This window comes from Equus caballus, chromosome 8 (assembly GCF_041296265.1).
Source record: "Equus caballus isolate H_3958 breed thoroughbred chromosome 8, TB-T2T, whole genome shotgun sequence".
Classification (NCBI taxonomy): domain Eukaryota; kingdom Metazoa; phylum Chordata; class Mammalia; order Perissodactyla; family Equidae; genus Equus; species Equus caballus.
In genome coordinates, this window is record NC_091691.1 from 81,651,745 (window position 1) to 81,668,706 (window position 16,962).

Genomic DNA, 16,962 nt, shown 5'->3' on the forward strand with positions numbered 1-16,962 from the left:
TTGGTCTCTCTTTCCAAAATTACAAAATTAGGTTATGTATGAAATTATATATTCAATCTTGAAATATTACTACCACTTGATGACCAAATTTTTTCTCGCTGAGTTTAAAGCTGTAAGGGTGCAAAATATTTTAAATATGAATCCCTTATTTTTGAAAGTGAAGAAGCTGTTTTGGGAATACATAGGTTCGTAAAGGACATTGTTAAAAATGGGTCTAGAATATTCTGTTTGTCATAAAAATCTTGTTTATACTCTGTGGCAAACACAATCATTCATTAATAAATTCTTCCTCAGGCTATTTCAACCATCACTTGAATTTTTGGCTCCTTGTGGAAACTGGAAGACGTGCTACTTTGAAATACCCGGAGGTCACAGAGAGAAAGACACTTTAATCTGAACTCATCAATACTTGAGGAGAGGATGGTATATATATATATTTTTTCCTATTTGTGATGTAATTATGATAGATTTTAGCCAAAGGTATATCTAGCCACTCCATAATTTTCTTACAAACATTATATAAGTTTTGGCTAAGATAACAATATCTTTGAAAAAGTTTTTTAAATGCATTTCCAAATGGGTTATATGGCAATAATAACTACATTTCCCTACTCGCTTTTGAACTAAAAGAAGTGGAACTGGCAATGGTGATGGTAATAATAATAATTGTTATTAAAATGGTGAATTTTTGCAATCTGAAAATATTTTTTAGTATAAAACCCCTCGTGAAGTGTCCTAGAGAGTTTCAAATTATTTTCTCAATTTTCAGATGCAGGCTTTGAGGTTCTAATCATTTTGTCAATACAAACAGCTAGTTAGCAGCAATATTGCAAAAGAATCTAGGTTTCCAGAGATCAGTTAAACAAATAATCTTCTCCAAAGTAGCTATCATTTTGGCTCAAGAAAATTTCCATTGCTGAATGGTATAATAGGAAGCGTTTGGAACTGGGGACATAAAAACCTTGATTTCCATCCTGACACTACACTAAAAACATATGCTTCGGGAAGGAAACTAGATTATAATCTCTAACACTCCCAAGAAAACCCAAAATCAGGAAAGAAAGAAAAAGGACATCCAAGATAGAGATGTTTGCCTGGAAGTCACCGCAGGTACCTAGACCAGAGTTGACTCCACCACAGGCTAAGGAGACTTTCTTTCTGGTGCTCTTTAATCTACCCTTTGCAGTAGCCTTCCTTCCTCTGCCTGGTACACAGTGATCTTGACATAAAATGCTCAGTCCCAACATCCCCATGTCGAAATCCTATCGCTCCCCTTCCAGGATCAGAGTCGATTTGCTCATTGAAGTCTTCATTATTCATTTCCCCCAGCAAGAAATAAGTTTTTACTTATCTAAACTCCCACAGCGTGAATGACACTTGTCTTCTGGACACTGAGTATTAATTATGTACGTGGTTTTCTACTCTTTTCTGTCAGAATACATACCCTCCCAGGGCAGGACCTTTCTTGCACAAAGGCCTCTTCGTCCCACAACTGCTAACACAGGGGTTTGAACGTAGCATGTGCTAAAAGTACATATTCCATGATCCATCAGTAAGAATTATGACAGGTAGATAAATAACTAGCTAGACAGATACAAACAACACCCAATCTCCACTGCCAACAGAGTAAACCCAAGGGGCAAAACGGAAGCTCTGCTACAAGCTCCAGACAGTGATAACAATAAATACACCTTCCTAAACCATTCCCTATCCATTTTTACTCATCTTAAGTGGATATAAAAGTAATCACTGACCAGGTACACCAATTTGCATGTTTTTCATATCTGCTCTGCAGCATCTTATACAATATGAAAACCAGAGTGTCCAGAGCTATCATTTCAACATCCTCCTGCATAGATCTTTTCCTAATTTAACAGTCCTCTAAATACCTCTTATTTAAGTCTTCACTTGAGAAATTTGAGATTAAAACCCTTCCATTTGGATGCCTTGCAATGCAGCTGAGTAGCCCAAAAAGGAACGTTTAAATTAATGGAAGATTAAAGCAAGAAAGAACATTCTAAGAGGTATTCTGTAACGGGGCTTTGTCACCACCTTCTCTGTTTTATTGGGAAAATAGTCTTTTCCCAGGGGACTGCAAGTTTATATGCCAACCATCAGTCCAGTTTAACTATTCAAAGTTAAAAATGTCAGAGAAAAAGAAAAGTTTGTAATGGAAATGCTGACATGCCATGAAGTAAAGAGGCACAGGCAGGTGCTCCTGTAACCAGGGTCATAACTCAATCAAGCTGTATTTTGACGTCATCTGTTACAGAAAAAAGCCAAATGGTTTATGAACAGCACCAGAACCCCTGAGATTAAATTACAGCCCCGATATTTAATCATAGGTCTTACTTTGTTATTTTTAATAACACAATACATTTTAACAGTGATTCGTCAACTGCCTTAGCCAAATTAGAACACGTGATGACAAGTGAGCCGGATTACAATGTCCATCCCTCACAATCTGGGTTTTTATTATTTTTTCAGAAATGGTAAATTATACAAGTTTTCCTCTTCTTAAGAAACATACAGTTGGTACAAACGGATTGAGTCCAAACCTTAATTAAAAGCAGCATGGGGTCCCTGACCAGCGGGTCAGGACATCTGTATTTGTGTCCTATTAGAGCCAATAACCAACTGTATGATTTAGGCAAAAGACTTTTAACCCTCCCAAACCTTGGCTCTTTACCTAAGAAACAATAGAGCATCTCTAAAGTCTCCCGTAAATCTGAATTTCTCAAAATTCTTTGTTTGAAAAACAAAATTTTGTAGTTTTTTGGGGATGCCCTGAAGATCTAAGCGCAAAATTTTTATAGCTGAAAAGTTGATGAATTTTTAATTCAGTTAAAATCACTCTGATCAAAGAGGCATTCTAGTACATGAGAATCTGTAAGCTAAAATTTTTAGAGGCAACATCAGCATCAGCAAATGAAACAGGTTCTTTAAAAAGTAATGTACAAATACTGCTGAACGTGTGAAGGTTTGTTTGCAAAACAAATCAATACAGGCACCTCCGACAATGGAGTGCAGTTAATAAACTACGTATCGTAATTACCACCAATGGCAGTCTAGAAAGTCATTCATTAAATGTTAATTGTCACACAAAAGTACAAAAGCATCCATTTGAACAATCGCGTGGCTGCACCTTTAAATAAAATACTTTCTTACAGCCCTGAAATTCATCCATATAAACTGATTTTAAACACACCTGGGTATTTGATATGCTGATTAACTGGGCCTTTATTTATTTTTGAAATGAAAGTAAATATGACAACCTTTTTCAACACTTTTGCTATTCCTGTGAGTCTGACATAAAAAATATATATACATATAAATATTACTTATAACAAAGTGTTAACCAATCTTCTCTAAAGATTAAATTGCCACTTTTCTTCCATCTCTCTCATAAGCACTAAGTGACATATGGTCCAAAGGTATCCACCTAAAACTCATGTGCATATCTTATTGCTGAGTCTAAGTGGGCTCACAGATTTAGAAAATGGATAATCCACATGTAAGCTTATAAATTTGGTGGTCGATTTTGAAAATTTTATTCAGAGTAATAAGAAACCAGTAACAAAAATAACCTTTAAAAAAACCCTATGATGTGTTTTACCTTACTTTCTCTAATACTGAGCACTATCTAATTAACTTGAAAGAACACCTGGTCATAAAAAATAGCTCATAAAATACAAAAGATAAGGAATGGGGAGGTTTTTTTGTTTCTGTCTAGCTTCATTTTGATGCTATGTCTGTGCAAGATCTGACTTACTCAACATATAGATATAAATTCTAAAGGTTTGGCCAAGAACATTTTGGTTCAGGACTTGTAAACTGAAGAGCATTTCAAAACACACCATGTTCCTTATTAGGCAACTTAAGATCTGTTATCTTGGCTTATGGGAACAGATCTAAATAGTATCATAATACTAAACGTTGAAAATCACAGGCCTGGGGCCACCAGGACTCAACTCTATGCCTTGGACGAGGTTGCAAACTTCCAACATAAAATGTAGTTTACCATTAGGAGTAAATGTTTGATCTGCAAAGCTTACAAAATTACTTTGTTTATCATAGCAGATGAAAGCAAAAAGGAATAATTTTAAGCTCAAAACAAAACTGTTTACATGACAGTCTTTACTGCTCCATGATTCTAAGCATTTAAGACAGATTCGAGCAATTAACAGCATAAACTTTCATTACATAGTTCTATTATATATGTTTATGTGACTTAGCTGTTCATCTGTTATTTAAGTGATTTCCTCATTACAATAGTAGGGTGAAGATAATTTGCTGATGCTGTCAAAAATGTTAAGCATTTCAGTCTCAACAGATCTTGGATCCCTACACTTGTTTAATGCATTTTATTTACTTAAGTCAGTGTCAGATAGAGTACTGCTTTTGCCTTCTGAATTTAGAAAACGCAACATTTTAAGCACATGTCTGGTAATAGACATATCAAAACTTCAAAATGGCTTATTTTAGTGATGCAGATAGAATTTAGGATTATTGTTCTTGAATATTAAGTTTCAAAGATCTAATAATGAACTGCAAAACTTCTTTTATAAAGACAAGAAATCTTTATTTTTTAGATATTAACAGAGCATGTGTGGTTATCTCAACTTTTGGTTTGACTAGGTATATAAAAATAATTGAAAACAAAATATTTTCACTGGTACCCATGCAGACTGTCAACTTACAATTGAACAAAAGCACAACTTTGAAAATATCTACCATATTTTCTTTGTAAAAATTAAAAAATAATAATAATATGAGAGAGACATACTAAGTCACATTGAAACCCTAGATAAATTAGAAAGCTAGCTTATTTGGATACTAAAGCAGGAAAAATAATGGGTGTGGTTCATGTCATTATCTTAAATATGTTTTTAAAAAATGCTTATCTACTCTAAAGATCAGGAACAGTATTCTATTCCAAGCCTCAATAAGACATTTTTATGCCTATATAGTCTTGAAAAAGATAACCTATATCTGACTCTGCGTGTGTGTGTGCGTGCATGTGCACGTGTGTGTGAGAAAAGAACCTGGCTTTAAAACCTAATTCATGACTGACTGCTCAGAGGAAGCTGTTTAACATTTCTAAATCTCGGTTTCCTCATCTATGAATCGAGCATGGTAGTCCTTGCATCTCACCGGGTTCTTGCGAGGATTAAAAAAATACAATAAATATAAAGTGCATAGCACACCACTTGGCATATTAAGAAGCGCTTTAATTTTGTCAGTGGCATGCCCATCCACACTCTATTATTCAATCTAACAACTTGCAAAGAGTCACAGGGGAGATCAGACAAAAGAGAATGACCAGTAATCCAAAATTTAGCTCCAAATCTTAAAAAGCCTTCAAAGGACACAGGCAGAAGCAATTGTAAGCATAAATATCAGCACAGGAATCCTCACACCTCATTATGCAACACCAATTACAGAAAAACAGAGTAGTGAAACCAATGTTATTCCAATAAAGAACAGAGAATTAGCAAATCAAACCTTGTGTTTTAGAATAGCAAATAAAGGCACAGTTTAGAACCTCCTTCACTTGGGCCTCAGTTTTCTTTGACTGTACAATGAAGGCACTGGGCTGTATATTTCTAAGGGGTTTCTAACCCCCAAATTCTATGATTCTAACATAACGGGTTTAACGCCACTTTACTTTTTTTTTAACCTATTAAATTACTCTGCTCTTTGCAAAAGCCGTACAACCATTATGAATTGTACTGTAATAGTAAGGCTGTTTTCAAACACACACACAATTAAATAACTGTTCAACAAATACCTTTAAGGGGAGATCAATTTTTTTTCACGCCATAACCATGAACTCAAACTAGTACAGATGGAAATTGATTCAGGATGCTGACCATTTGAATCTCGTCTGTGATACAAAACTACCCGTTGGATTGATTTTTCTTCTCACTGAATTTACTAAATTGATGCGTCGTTTTGGTGTCATGTGGATATAGGTGAACTAACTTGAATGAACGTCAAGAAATGTTTTTCCTGTTCCAGAAATGACCATGACAGGGATGTGGTGTGTTTTACTGCTGCTCTTAATTGTTCAAACACCCATTCATTTGGCAATCTTTAACAACTGCTGAACACCTTAGTAAAACTAAACAATTCCAGGGAAAAAAGCTCAACTTTTACACTCAGAGAGGAAGATGTAGTGTCCGTCACAGACTAACTGTAAATACATGTAACAGATGTGACCAGAGCTGTTCTTGAGTACAGATCATTTTAGTGGCCCAACTTTAAAATTACTTTTTAAAAAGACACCAAAGCTAGTATATTTCTCTTTTGCTCACAAAAGACTCAAAGGTAAGTCAATGAACTGTATTTTTGTTATAGCAAAAAATTAAGCCCTTATTCATCAATAAGTTATAGACTCTAGGTGTATTTTTTTTTCTTTTGGTAACTCTGCCATCCTACTTTTTAATGAGAATAACTTTCCAATTGTCCAGGCATGTGGATGCTTTTAGTTTGTTTTAAGATCAATGATATAATGGATATTAAATCTCTTTGTATAAGTTTCCACATAGGTTACAACTATTTCTTAAAAATAATTCCAGAGCCCAAATTCTCCCTGTTAAGGTCATCGAAGCTCTGAACCATCATGGCTGAATTGTTTTAGTGCTCTCTGCTGAACACCTGCAAACATCAAACAAAAACTGCTGGTCCTTTCCTGGGTTGACAAAAGCCTTTCATGTGAAAAATGCTCCCTGGGAATGTCAGGCTGTAGCTCAGGTTACATTCCATTCTCCCTAGCAGCCTCCCCATTTCTTAAGGTGGTAGGAAAAACCATGTTTGTGAAATGAAAGATTAAAGGGAATATGGCCACACTTTATTTTCATTCTCCCATTGCAAATCACGATGGAGCATCCTATATTGATGGAATCAAATGCTATTGGGAACTTTAAGCATGAAATATCACCACGCGTCACTTTGAAAAAATATAGCAGGTTTTTCAAATACGAACAGTTTACTTATAGTTTGGATCTTTTTTCTGGATCCGAGTTTCAAAGCTACCCATGAAAGCGACATTTGAGCCCACTCAGGACAATGGATATTAACCTGAAGCCAATTTAGAAAATTATTTCTCTGCCTAAAGTTTCCTAGTTCATCCTTCCAGTTAAAGGGAAAAATGCAGTTTTCCTCATTTTTCTATTTGTTATTCTTTAAAAGGGATTTATCTTTGTTATCAAGTGGAAATGAAAGCCATTTTCTTCACTAATAGCCCTGTGTTCAAATGTATCTTGAAGAGACGAGAAAAACCAACACTCCAATCTGTACCCTATATATTATGGTCACCATCACACTGCATTGGATGAAAACCCTGCATTTTCAATCCAGCAGCCAGAACAAAATAGCCACTATACTTTTTACCTTTACAAGTAAATGCTTGGGCCTGAAAACTACACCTCTGGTACAGTGTAACTTAAAATTCAATACCTTAAAAATAGTCACAGCATATTTACTAGAAATATAACAGGTCTCACTAAGGATGAAGTCTTAAGAACTGTGTAAGTTTCAACATATGATCATTTAACAAAATGTAATACATACTCATACTTATCCAGCCTGTACTTTCAGCAAACACTTAAACATCACAGCAAGGACTTTATTTAAATGTGAACACAGAAAATGCACCAGCCACACAGTTGTCTTTTTAAATGTAACACAATTTCATGCTTCTAAATCACCTTACTTTATTAAACCATATCTCAACTGATATACTTAAGTTATTCCAAATGTGTCCGTTTTTACAATGTCCAAAGAAGTATTTTGCACTGACTTTGAAAGCAGTCTATCTCTGTGCCTTTCTGACATAATCCACTTTTAGATTTAAACTGAATACACATTTTCTTAAGCAGAATCGTGAAGAAAATTACTGTCAGAGATAAAGTTACTGTTTCGATATTGTCTAACATGAAAAATTAATTTGCCTAGAAAAGACACTTGTATTCATCTTTACCTCAAGGTTGTGTAGAGAACACAATACAGAAATTTGGAAAATATACTACTAATACAACAAAAAAAATGTTAAGTCCCTAAATGGAAAATATAACAGGGCCAGGACAGTAAAACACAAACATATGGTCAGTAGTACTTTTAATCAAAGTGGACTCCAAAAAATAAAAGATACAATATAACTACAAGAGGCATCTCATATTTTATATAATTCAAGCTATAGAGATAAAACTTTCCTAGGACTTACGGGAACCAGAAGAAAGAGAAGTTACTCATTTGGAAATGAGCAACTTTTAAAAACCATTAATTTTATAAACACATACCAATTATACAAATGACAAAGGTGAACAGATTTCTTTCATTGCTATAGCACCAAATGAAAACTAAGAGATGGGAAATTATATTCAATAGTTAACCTACAATTCCACTGGCATCTCACAGCTAAAAGATGTCAACATTTACCAGTCTGACTTAAGAACAGTACTCTGTCTAATGTACTGTACTGTACCACTGCCAGAACTCCTAAAATTCTGCAGCTGTTTAACAAGCATAAATGGATTTAAGCCTTGAACCTAAAGGATAGCAGGCAACAATGTACGCCTCCTTCTGATATGAAATACACTGGACAAAAATACAAATACATTTTAAATGAATATCATATTTTCAGTATTCACTTTTAATAACAGACCTTCAGAGAGTCCTCTATTAAAACTCCTCCTTAGATGCCAGATAATCATTGCGCACAGAGATTCCTTTGTGAATAGCGCTAACGTCTTCTTTAAGCATCACCTAAAGACCTTTCATTTATAACATGTAAAAGTCCTTCCAAATTTGCAACTTTAAATACAGCAAAAATTCATTGCACAAGTAATTGCTTACAGCAAAGAAACAGCTAACGCACCAAAAAGGATATTTTAAATATAAATGAATTCATATACAGCTCTCAGATTAGCAAGAGGCTATTTACAGCTCTGGTTTACTATGCAGCATTCATCTGCTAAATTAAGTGCTCATTTCTTTAAAAGGGTTAATTATACATAGTACCTAATAATTGATATTATTTACAAGGGATTTTCCCTTTTTTTGAAAGTTAGATTTTTCCCTCAATTTTCAAATAGGGAACATTAATTTATTTCCCCATGTTAACATTGGACTTAGCTTCACGTGTTTGATTACAATTGTATTAGAAAATTGCTTTGAAATTAAATGATTGAATTCTGAGAGTTTCCTTGATTAAAAAAAAGATCTTATTTTAATTTTGCAAAAGATAACATTTTGTGTAAGTCATACCACTGATGGATAATGAAATAACCATATCATTACAGGCTAAAATTTCAATGACTTTTTCAGAAGACTTCAACAGAGCCAAAAATATACAATGAGTGAATAAACAGCTAAGAAACATTTAACTACACACTAAGAAAAGAATTTACATACTTGAGCCAGTAAAATGTCCACTCGCCAAAGAAGTTGGTCCATTTTTCCCACTGCTCACAGGAGGTGAAAACATCTAAAAGAAACAAAGAAATATTACTGTTGAAAAAAAAGACATTTGTGCCTTCAGAGTGAGTCAAAGATCTTTCACACTCTTACCAAATAACTTAGAGTTTATGGTAAGGGTTCATTTTAGTAAAACACATCACCATTCCAACTTAAAACTAAAACAGGCACAACATTACCAGTCAGCCCCCTCCCCATGAGCACTCTATCTTTTTCCTCAGGCTCATTAGATTGCCAGTACTAGGCAGTACTACAAGATTTTAAACAAACACAGTCCCCATAATGTTATCAAAATTCAGGTTGGAGGGCAGCGGCCTCTCTAGAAAACATTAGTTTTACAAAGGAGAAGAAAAAAGTTGTTTGTTTTATATTGAAAACCTTGGCCATAAACGTGGCAATGTCCATTTCCATCCCGTATAGGATTTGCCTGTCATATGTGAACCCAAATAAAAATAAAAGTGCCACCTGCACTAAATTCTCATTTCGTCTCTAACATGAGAGCAATTTGAAGCAAGACTCTCTCTCTCTCTCTCTCTCACTCTCACTCTCACTCTCTCTCTCTCTCACTCCCTCTCTCTCCAGCATTTATTTCGACCCTAATTGGTTTCCCTTTTCTTCGACGTATCTAGTGGATAATGCGCACCTTCCCTGAGTCAGAGCCTGCAAGAAGCAAAGGAACGAATGGAGAAAGTGCAGCAAGCAGAAAGGGGGCTACGAAGCTGCCTAGGGCTACGTTTCCTGGCAAAACTTCCGAAAGCCATGTCTCCAAAAGGTCTGCAAGAGGAGCAGGAGCAGCAGCAGCAGCAGCAGCAGCAGCAGCGGCAGCAGCGGCAGCAGTAGCAGCAGCGGCAGCAGCAACATGAAAGAGCCCCACTTAGAAGGCGGTTTGGATTTTATTTGTGTGTTTTGTGGATTCTTTTTATTTTGCTTTGCAAATGCATCTTACACCAAACTCATCTGGCATTAAAAATGAATTAATTCCCCTGACACGTTTGGGAAAGGGAAGCAGAGGGATGGAGAAGGACCAAGTACAGCCGTAAAACTCCACAAGTGTGTAAGTTCTGCTTTGTGCTGATCTCACGACTATGAAATTTACAGAAACAGTCTAAAGGGTTCTAAAGAATGTATGCTCAGGATACACATTAGAGTTTTCAGAATCCCAGGAAAAGATGTTACCTAGGACTACAGGTCCTGCTAAACCAAAGCATCATCAGTTTAAAACTTTAATTAAGAGACAACTGGGTCTCCTAATATCTCTTTCCCATTTTCAGAACAAAATAAATAACATCAGTAGTGCACAGTATTAGTACTCAAAATGTTCAGAAAAGGCCAAGTTTTAGGGGTGGTTCACAGTTTTAGGGGTGTCTGTTTTTCCTTTCCATTGGGCTGAGATTCCATTATTTTCGGGGTTCGGTGTGTAGGGAACTCAAGGCAAGTAATTAGACTCAAAAAAAAAAAGCCTGACTCGTCCATCACACCCAAAAATTGTAGTTAAAAACTTATCAAAAAGACCTTTATGTTTACCAAGGATTCAGCCAATTAAAAATTATTCCTGTCCTTTAGATTACTATTGGTTTCTAGCTGAAGTGTTTGGGTTTTTTGTTTTGTTTTGTTTTGTTTCACAGCTGTTGTTAGTTTCCACCGTTCTTTCTTACCGCACTGAAATCCAGTAAATCACTCAGCTCTTTGTCCGTCCCTAAGGCAGCCATTCGCTGTTGGTGATGCATTTTAGCAAAATCACACAAACCTAGAAACATGGAAATAACCGCAATCAGAAAATCCAGTCCCAATCCTTAGAGAAAACACAATCGGATTTTTGGAGACTGGGGGGGTTGGGGGTGGGGATGTGGGGGCGGGTGGGATTAAGGTGGAAAGGAGGGAGGGATGGGAGAGTTTTTTTTTTTAAGATGGAATAGGCAGCAATAGCAAAAGGAAAAAAAAAGCGATATTGATATTGTATTTCCAAAGAGACGATCAAAACTGGTAACATCCACTATAAAACCAAATCCCGGAAGGAAAAAAAAAAAAAAGCCGCTCTTCAGCGCATCATTTTATGCAACAGGAGGTAGAGCGAGAAATGAATGGATCACAGAGAAAAGAGAAACTACTCAGAACGATCCGGTCTCAACTTTCCCCCCACCCTCCACCCTACCCGCCCCCCTCACACACACTCACACACTCAAACACACGCACACACACGCACTCACACACACCACTCCCCTCTGCATTTCAAAGTAGCTATAAAGAAATTAAAGATGAGCGTCTCTGGAGTGAAAACACGTCCAAAGGGGGAGGGGTGACAGGGTCGGAGAAAGGGGGGGAGCAGAGTGGAGGGTCGGGTCCTGTAATTGTCCAGCACCCTAATTTGTGAAAGAAAGGGTTGTAAAAATTAAAGTCAGGCCCTTGGCAAAGTCATCGGTCCCTCCAAGTGGCAATGCTGGGGAAGGGGGGTGGGGGGGTAGAGATGAGGGGGAGGGAAGAGGCGCTGGAGGGGAAGGGGTGTCTCTTCTGGGAGCGTCGGGAGCCGGGAGCCCGCGGCACCGCAGGCGCGGAGCCGCGTGCGGGGCCGCCGAGCCCGAGCCCCGCGCCGCCCGGCGCATCAGCCCCGCCGAGCCCCGCCGGCGCCGGTACCTACCGCCCGCGCGCGAGAAGGGGCTCTCCGTGCACCGCCGGCGCCGAGGCGGCGTTCATGTCTAACCACTGCCTCCACCACCACCACCTCCTGCTCCTGCGCCCGCGCCCGCTCCTGCTCCTTCCCCGCCGCCGCCGCCGCCGCCGCCGCCGCCGCCGCCGCCGCCACTACAGATCCGCAGACACACAGCCAAGATCCCTGACTCTTAACACCAACTCTCTTCTCCGGGGAGGGGAGGGGACGAGGGAAGGGGGGAGGGGGAAACACGCCGAGGCGCACGGAATTGCAAGTTCAGCAAAGAAATGGGTGGGGGGGCTCCGGCGGGGAGACGCGGCACACTCCGGTCGGGCTGGCTGGGATGCACCCCCCCACAAGAAAAAAATCTCAAAACCTCCCCCGCCTCGCAAAAAAATACAAACGAAAATTCATCGAGCACCTCATTTTCCCTCAGATCGTCAGTTACAATCTGAAGCCTGAACAGTTCAGTTTTTGCCCGTTTCATCCATCGGAGGCACTTTGAAATTTATTCGAGTTTACATCCCTTCACTTCTTTCTTTCTCTGACTCTCGTTCCCTCTCACTCACACATCCACACACGGCAAAGCAAGTTTATACTAGGCTGCAAATACACGTGATGCAAAAAGACTTTGCCAAGAGGACAATATTTTTCTTTTCCATATATAAACCAAGCCACATTTTGCCGGAGAGATTTTCATTTCGGTAATTTTGCGTCGGGGGCCAAACCTGAATTGCCTACTTTCTTTCCCCTCCCTTTTAAGTCACAGAATAGTATAGCTGTAAACTTCGCCAAAAAAAAAAAAAGGCTATTTTTGAGGGTGAATGTTGTTTTGTTTTTACAGTTGAGTTCCTAGGCACGCTAAGTCTGCGTTCGCCAGCTCTGTAAGTTTTTAATTCAACCTTTACCATTACAGGCCCTGCATACTCTTAAAACATACTTTTTCACACCACTTTTTCGGATAAAAATTAAGCTTCGTAATTCTATCGTTTCGTAATAACAAGCGTGCTTTATCCAGTATATGCAACAGACACTATTTTAACGTGTGTTAAAATACACATTCTACAAATCGTGTTATTGCTAGATGTGCGAGTACATACACAAAATGCATGCACACACTTTTTCCCATTGGCAATTATTTAATAGGTTGTTCCTTTTGTTTTAATAAAACATTGGGATCGACATTTAAAAAATTAAATTAAATTACAAACAGTTTACTCTGACAGCAAATTGTAACGTTACCTTAAATGGCCACAAATATGCTCACAATATTCCAAGGAAAGTGACTTTAAAAAGAGAGACAAAAATCTTCTGCAAGTACTTAGTATCTCACATGTGTATCCCCCAAAAAAGTATTTTAACTGGTACTCAGTTCTGCTCCAGGGATATCCACAGAATACAAAATTATGCACCTGGCTCTGGTTTTTGCATTTTCCACCATAAAACTGCAACAAAATTCCCTCCCCCAAAAAAGAAATCATTAAAAAAAAATCCAACAACTTTTTCTTATTGTTTACAAAAAAAAAATATCAATACAAGATAGTTACAATTTTTCCTCAAACAAATCTTGTTGGTGGGGTTTTTTTTCTTCTCCTCTTAAAGTCTTAAACTTGTTCCAAGTTTAGAGGTGTCTCATCATCATCCTCCTCCTGCTCATCATCATCACCATTGACTCCCCCGTGGAGTCACATTGATAATAATAGGTTTCCCTGAAAGATACATTGTAATCCATTCACATCCGGGCACTGCGGGCTTATAAAGAGAAGGCGCTGCGGCCGTGGCTGCTCCTCCAGACAATGACTGGGGAGGGGCGGGGCGGGAGCGGGCGACCATAGAGTGGTAAACAGAGCGCCTAGAGAGGCGACCAAGATGGCGGCGCTGCGGGCCACGCCTCCTCCGGGACCGGAGGCGGGTGGCTGGGCTTGGGGGTGCGTCGCGCGTGGGGCCGAACTGCCAGGGCTACCGAGGCTGGGGCTGTTTGCGGGCTCCGTGCCCCTGCGCGCTACTTCTTCTTACGGTTCCTTGACCTTCCTTGTTCTTTGACTCGAAAGTGTAGTTTCCAAATAAGTGAAGGAATTAAACTCCCCAGGCTTCCGCAGGGGCGTCAGACCCCCTGGCTCACCCTGAGGGGGACTCGGGAGAGGCCGCGCAGGCCTCGCCCACGGACAGCCTGAGCGCGCTTCTCCCGCAACGTGGAGCCGGTCCTCTGAGCGAGGCCGGGGCGGTGTGGAAAGTTGGAGATTCTGGGCTGGAAGAGGGATGTGGGCCCTCTCCTCCTCCAGCACCCCACCCCATCTTTATCTAGGCCCCTGGGAGAGTGAGACCTTCGTAGGTCCAGGAAGTCTTCACCTGGAGACGACTTCCGTTGATTGCTTAGTAGACTCCCATCGAGTGTGTACCATGAACCGCTACGGACTCAAAGTCTCCTTCTGGACGAAGCAAGGACCTTGCCTGGCCTGTTTTCTGGTCTGTGAAATGCAAATAACAGCGAATTTCATAAGAGTTAAGGGATAAAGATAAAGGTGGAGCCACCACTGAAGAAATCTTCCTTTTCCATCTCTAATCCTTTGCTAAACCAACTGATATCTCTAATCTAGCCCACGGAATTTTAAATGGAAGTTTCTCTATTCCAAAAGGATAGCTTTTAGTCCTCCCACCAGAGAAAAGTGAGTAATAAAATGACAGGTAACACTTAAATAGTGGGTTTACTATGTGCCAAACAGTGTTCTAAGAATTTCTCAAGTGTTGGCTGTTTTATTTCTGAGAATGACTCTGGGGAGTGTGTGTTAGTACTGGGTTTTACATATAGGGAATCAGAAGCAAGGAACGTTGAGTAGCTTGACCCAGAGCAGTTTAATAAGTGGTACAAACTTGCCTAAATTACATACCTTTATTAAGTACTATAGCCCACCTTTGAAGCCAGGCAGTCTGCAATCAGAGTCAACATTAAGCCACATTCCTGTACCATCTGGCAGCGGGAACATCCTAATCTCCATTTTCTGATGCAATTTTGTGGCGGTAACCAAGTTCAGATCAATTTTCAAGATCTTTTGTTTACATGTAAGTTTTTAGAGAACGAGAATTGGGGAATATAGAAGTTGTTTTGTATCTATTCACACATTGTGAAGATTCCTGACTGCTATCCCCATTCCATGTTCTCATCTTAAAATAATATTTTACATTTAGACACTACTTTACGCTGCATTATCACAAGCATTATCTCTGACTATCAGAGTAAGCCTCTTCAGGCTCTACAGAGATGATGTAATAAAAAGATCACAAGCGTTTGTTTAGGAGAAATATTCCACTGGCTCTACCTCTAATCAGCTCTGTGACCTAAGGCTTGATGTCATGTCTTTTACTGTAAAATGCAGAGGCTAGACTAGATAATCTGGTAAGATTCCTTCCAGCTTCTAAACTTTAAGATTCCCATGTCCACTGAATTTCAAGGAGAATAAATGATCTGTTCGGAAATCATTAATTGGATCAGGTCTGGGGCTTAAATGCACCCAACTGATGGCTAGAGTTTTTGGTTTTTGTTTTTTAAACCACATACTACAGTCGGAAAATCATTCAACTACCCTTCCTATTTTAAAGTAAGGGACAAATGGGGATTGTTTTTGTTTTCTCCCTGAACTATGACAAGAACAGGTATACTGATGAAATTATGCAGATTGGAGGCACCTTAGAAAAGCAAACTCAATGGAATCCTGTGAAACTTAGATAAAAAGGAAAGTGTAGTAGAGATGTTTTTGGATGCCTGCTCCATCTACAGACTACCTTCCTTAAAGCCATAAATCCTGAAATAGAGGTAGAACTTGGTGTGGGTGCCCCATGACTCCTTGCTACCCCAGCCCCACCAGCCCCAGCTGATTGGACCACAGGAACTAAAAGAGGAAGAGATTGACAGTAGTCTATGTTGAGTGATGGATCTGACATGTTGGAGTCAGCTGGCCAGAGCTGGTGCCAGGAAGCCAAGCCGTGTGAGAGACATGGTTATGGGGAAGCTAGAACCATGAGTAAGCAGAGGAAACTGCTCTTCAGATAAGAGAGAAAGGTCTTAAAATTTCCTAGAAAAGGAGACAATTTAGTCCTAGGAAGAAATGCCTCGAGATACTCTCCCAGTTATTATTCGGACCGCGTGGCCTGCTGTCTAGAAGATAGCTAATTCCTGTAGTGCTCCCCATCCACAGCTGAGCTAACCTGAGTACTTTTCTGATTCTTACAACTAAAGAAATTAACTAAAACTCTTTAGTTTTAGTTTAAAAAGATGCTTTAGATTCCAGCACTTCAAAACAGTCCTTAACATAAAAAAAAAAAAGTAATGCCCACTCTTCTTGTGAATAAACAATTTGCTCCACTGCCACGTGGTAGAGACTCTATCCAATGAATTGTGCCACAAATAGTCAGGACAGTTTATATGAGGGACGTTCCCTTTTCTACCTACCATATTGTGACCTTGGGCAACTTCCACATCTTGTCAGATGTAAAAAAGTGAACCTGTCTTCAATACTCTACGTGACTGGTTAGAATCAAACGAGGTAGTGGAGATGAAAGTGCTCTGAAAATGACAAATTCCTATCAGATTTAAGGCATCATTATTACATAAACTGAGTTGATGTCTAAAGATAACATTTCTTTTTAGGAATGTGGAACAAGTGGCAAATATTGAAAGGCAATGAGTCATAGAACAGAACGGACGTTGAAGGGTGCTTGGACCAAACCGTTCATTTTAGTTGAAGATACCAGGCTCAAGTGGGATGACCCATCCAAGGTCACATCACTAATGAACTCCAGACCCAGAAGTAGCTCTCCAGTAACTGAGTGCCAGTCCA

The 16,962-nt window shown here is 39.0% G+C and overlaps 1 protein-coding gene across 42 annotated transcripts in view; it reads right to left on the reverse strand.

Moving 5' to 3' along the window:
- TCF4 (transcription factor 4) overlaps positions 1–13,939 on the reverse strand; it is a 344,026-nt gene extending 330,087 nt beyond the window's left edge. For 8 of the 42 annotated variants that reach the window (XM_070275682.1, XM_070275679.1, XM_070275691.1 and 5 more), the window contains exons 1-3: positions 12,116–12,698; positions 11,136–11,227; positions 9,418–9,490 (exon numbers count right to left, since the gene is read on the reverse strand). In XM_070275682.1, coding sequence (XP_070131783.1) covers positions 9,418–9,490; positions 11,136–11,207 — 145 coding nt within the window. In that variant the 5' untranslated portion in view covers positions 11,208–11,227; positions 12,116–12,698. Of the gene's footprint in view, positions 1–9,417; positions 9,491–9,945; positions 10,039–10,123; positions 10,347–11,135; positions 11,228–12,115; positions 12,863–13,369 lie in introns of those variants that run through there. The other 34 variants (XM_014727825.2, XM_023647843.2, XM_023647841.2 and 31 more) reach the window with 14 other exon arrangements.
- Between the last annotated feature and the right edge of the window lie 3,023 nt (positions 13,940–16,962).